General features: G+C 47.9%; 1 protein-coding gene across 1 annotated transcript; it reads right to left on the reverse strand.

The window, feature by feature from the left end:
* Positions 1-2,633: 2,633 nt before the first annotated feature.
* Positions 2,634-3,644, reverse strand: PPP1R3B (protein phosphatase 1, regulatory subunit 3B). The gene has a single exon (XM_009893677.1). It carries the CDS (start codon positions 3,613-3,615, stop codon positions 2,755-2,757), a length of 861 nt encoding a protein of 286 aa, XP_009891979.1. The 5' UTR covers positions 3,616-3,644; the 3' UTR covers positions 2,634-2,754.
* Positions 3,645-4,118: the final 474 nt, after the last annotated feature.

Here is a 4,118-nt window from a genome sequence, read left to right on the forward strand (position 1 = left end):
CTTTTTCCTGTTTCAGGCAGCGGAGTCCACTGTGGACGTGTGCTCCTCCCTGCCAATGGCCACTTGCAGGAAGCTGGTCCAAATCGCCTCCCCAGCCCCATGGGTATTGAAATAAGACGGCAGCAAGAGACAGCCAACATTTTGTTCCACCTTTATTTTAACAATCGGATAAAAACAGAACCATAGCTTTAAAAGAGTCATTACATGGCAATTATAAAGTGCATTTTCCATTTGAATGTTGTGTACAAAAATATCTTTTAAAAACAAACATGCAAAACATCCCACAAGGCACTTCCAGGCATAGAGCAAGGAGAGCGACCCCCTCGCTTCTATGTTCACATTGGCAATGGAAAAAGGGAAAAGGGGAAAGGCCACAAGTAGCACTTTTAAACCACTATTGGTCAAATAGTCAGTTCCCAGCCTAGCTTTTACTTATGGCATTGCTCTTCTAGCTTATCTTCCGTGTTCCTCCCTATGCACACCCCATCCACAGCCTGCAAATGAACAGGCCCATAAGGAGATACCACCATCCGCAGCACCCCACGCATACATGCCTTGTTTTGGCCCACAAACAGCTCTCCATAGGCATGACAGCATGCCAGGAGGACATGACTCTTCTACAGTCAGTGTCTTACAGCATTAAACACCATACACTAAATCAAAAAAGAAAAAGAAGTGTCACTCAGACTCGCTTTAAGTTTGAAACCAGGTTCAAGCCAAACCTGGCAACAGTCCCTTCAAGAGAGACCAGGCACAGGTTATGAGGGCTGACCTGGGAAGCTGCTTGAACAGAGGAACCAAGCCTGATGAGCTCTGGGCCAGCAAGGAGACTTACCACCTGGACTAAGCGATCAAGCACAGTGATGATACGCATTGATGTTGGGTTTTGAAAAAGCAGCAGTTGAAGGCTAGCTATTCTTCCTCCAAGCTCTTCTTGTCCTTTTCGGCATCCAACAGTGGCCATAGTATCCCTTCTAGGTTAGGGTAAAACAGCTTGTAAGTATTTTATACAGTAGTCTCCAGAATTAAAAGCTAGGTTTAAAAAGTTAAGTAGTCTAGCCCATTGCTTCTCTGCAGCCCATCCATAGGCTATTATAGGCACCCCAAAAAATTATATAAAGCTTATGCAGTACAAAAAGTAAGATTCACTTGACCTCTATTTCTACAAAGTATTCAGCACTCTCCCTGTGAGCTGAGGGATTAAGTTATTCTGCTCAACTAGCATGCAAGAAGCTTTGTGAGGCTGTTTGGCACCGCACAGGCCGGCCACCTCACCTCAGCACAGGCCCAGAAGACAAGCCACCTCTCTAAAGATAGGGATGGCTCACATCAGTGATTTGTTTCACATCCAGGGGTGGTGTCAGGATAACCCCACATCTCACGGCTCCTCACAGCTAGTTCTTTGCACAGGTAGGGTGAGCCGCTTATGGACACAGAGATGCAAAGCTTGGGCATTTACAGGCTGAAACGGCAGCTACTGCTACAACAGCGATGGAAGCCCAGCATGTTGATCCAGTATAGCCACAGCAGCCTCACATGTGAGCAGTGCCACGCCACTAGCTGCCCAGCAGTCCATGGCATGGAGCGACAAACCATTAGGAGATCTTTTTTAAATAGCAATGTCATTTCCAAAGCATTGCTGGCATCACACATACCATCCCCTTCTCAGTCAAGGCACTTCCACCACAGTAGGTACATAGTCATCTTCTTATAACAGGACACAGAGTAGCTGTGTGGCCCATTTGTGTTTAGCTCCTGTAACACCTGAGCACAGCCTCCTGCACAAGACTCGGGGTTTCAGATGGACAAAACCCTGTTTTACAGTCCACAGGAGGAAGAATGGCATTTGCAGTGCCCAGCATGGCCAACAGCTGACTTCAGATGTCCATCACAGCTAAAAAGCATCTTTAATCATAAGTGATCAATGAAACAGGAAGGCTTTGAAGAAGGCAGTCAAGGCTGTCAACCCATGGCTGTGTTACAAGCACCACACAGCTACAGCTAAGCTCTATTTTTGGTAACACCAAGGGTATGATGAGAGTTTTTCAAGATCAGCTGATAAAACAACTAGTGACTAAGCATATCAGATCATCTCCCACGGGCACGTACATCTCCTAATATGGCAGACTGTAGGGCCACGTTTCCTGTCATCACAGTTGCATTTTCATTTCCAAAACACCCCTTCTGCCTCCAGTAGGAAGGACCTCACACTACACGGGTGTGTGCAAGGAGAGGGCTCCATTCCCCGCCAGCCAACCACTGTCTCCCCAACAGGCGTGGGCCAGCTTTGCAAGGAGAACTGGTGCAGCTGAAGTACAGCCCACTAAAAATTAATACTAGAACATATTTTGAAAAAGCCTTTAACACTAGGCAAGCAATACAAACCAGCCACCACTACACAGCTTGGACAGACGATATAAGCACTGTAGTGTTTCCCTGGAGACTAGCAGCTTTGTAGAAGAAGGAGTAGCAGCACTGAAGAGACACACGAGCAACAGCTCCTGGTCCTTTGAGCATCTGGAGAGACAGTTATCTGAGTTGAAGCAGGGAAGGCAGCTCTTTATGCCAGAGATGCTTCCCTGACTATAAGCCCACCGCCAGCAGAGCACTGCACATCTGGTTTTGCTGGGAGGCTTATGCAGAGCTACATGGAGCCATACTTCTTCCACCTTTCTGTACACCTCATGTTCAGACAAGCTCCCAGGCCTGCAGACAGGCCAGCAACAGTTAGTCTATCAGGACTTTGTCCTTGGGTCAATAGTAAGGCCCTAGCTTCTCATAGCCCGAATAGCTGGGCCACTCAGGAAAGAGGCCGTAGGAGCACCGAGGGCTCCCAAACTGGTCAAAGGCGCTGCCAAAGTCAGGGCCCCGGGGGGGGCAGATGGCTTCCTGGGCAGACTTCAGTTCTGACCGTATGATTCTGTAATTTGTGCCCCTGTTGCTGTCCCAGTACACCTTCCCATTGCACTCAAAGGAGATGGCAAACTCGACTCTTTCATGGGACTGAATTCCCTCAGGCAAGCTGATGTCAAAGGAAAACGTGTCCCGATCTGACCCTCCGTACGTATCCTTCACATACTGGCATGGGTAATCTACAAAGTTTTTCCAGGTGTCAAACGTCATCCTGATTTTCACAGTCTTTTCAAAAGCTAGATTCTTCACCTTCACTGTTCCCACAATGGAGCGCTCCTTTAGCATACAGTTTTCGAGGCAGACACAGTCTGTCTGGAGGCGGTTTCTGAAGTCCAGGTAGTCCACAGAGGGCTGAACAAAATCCAGGACAAAGCTGTCCCTCTCCACTGTTGTCAAGCCCACAATGTTGTCTATCAGCTCGGTGATGTTGAAAGGAATATCTAGTGGATCGTCAAACTCTGAGAACACCTTCACCATTGTCAGAGCGAAGCCTCTGCTATCTGCAAATGACACCCTCTTCTTCACTTTGTTGTGTGTGAAGGAGTTTGTTGCCTCTTCTGGTCCATTCAGCGCAGTCTTGCTACTCAGCTGGATGCAGGGCCGCAATGGCTTGCTCGGCTTTGGAGCAATTTTGCAGGCACACTTCTCTCTTCGCAAGGGTGAAGAGCACAGGTACAGCTGCATTGCTACATCCACAGCCATCGCTTGTTTATGCGGAAAGTAGTCTAATACTCTGAAAGATGAGAAGGAGGATCAGTTGATGTTAGAAAAGCATTTTAATGTGACTTTTGTCAGACAAATACTACACCACTTCCCCCCAGACATCCCAAAGAAACTTGCATCCCCACAAGTCCCTCAAGCTTAACAGAAGGCAGGTACTTGCATGGTGTGATTTACAGACTCAGTGAGAAACGTGCTACAGCAGAAGTGGCAGGACCAGAGCCCAATGTGCCCTTGAACAAGATCTCTTCCAATTGCTGCAGGGACGGACGGAGTCACCATTTGAAGACACACACACAAGCACTGCCCTACTAGGCTGGCAATAGCAGGCTCCAGAGCATTTCTGACCCAAAGCTAAGCCCATGCCTCAGTCCTGCTGATGTCCACAAAATCCAAGAATTATCAGATTTCAGTGCTACATAAAGCAGTATTCATGCTGCACTCTCCTCCCTCCAGGAAAAACTCTCCCCAGGACATCAGGTGCT

This window comes from Charadrius vociferus, unplaced genomic scaffold (assembly GCF_000708025.1).
Source record: "Charadrius vociferus isolate BGI_N301 unplaced genomic scaffold, ASM70802v2 scaffold59, whole genome shotgun sequence".
Taxonomy (NCBI): Eukaryota; Metazoa; Chordata; class Aves; order Charadriiformes; family Charadriidae; genus Charadrius; species Charadrius vociferus.

Coding starts and splice junctions, on each gene's coding strand:
- PPP1R3B (XM_009893677.1), bottom strand. CDS start 3,615: ATGGCTGTGGATGTAGCAATGCAGCTGTACCTGTGCTCTTCACCCTTG.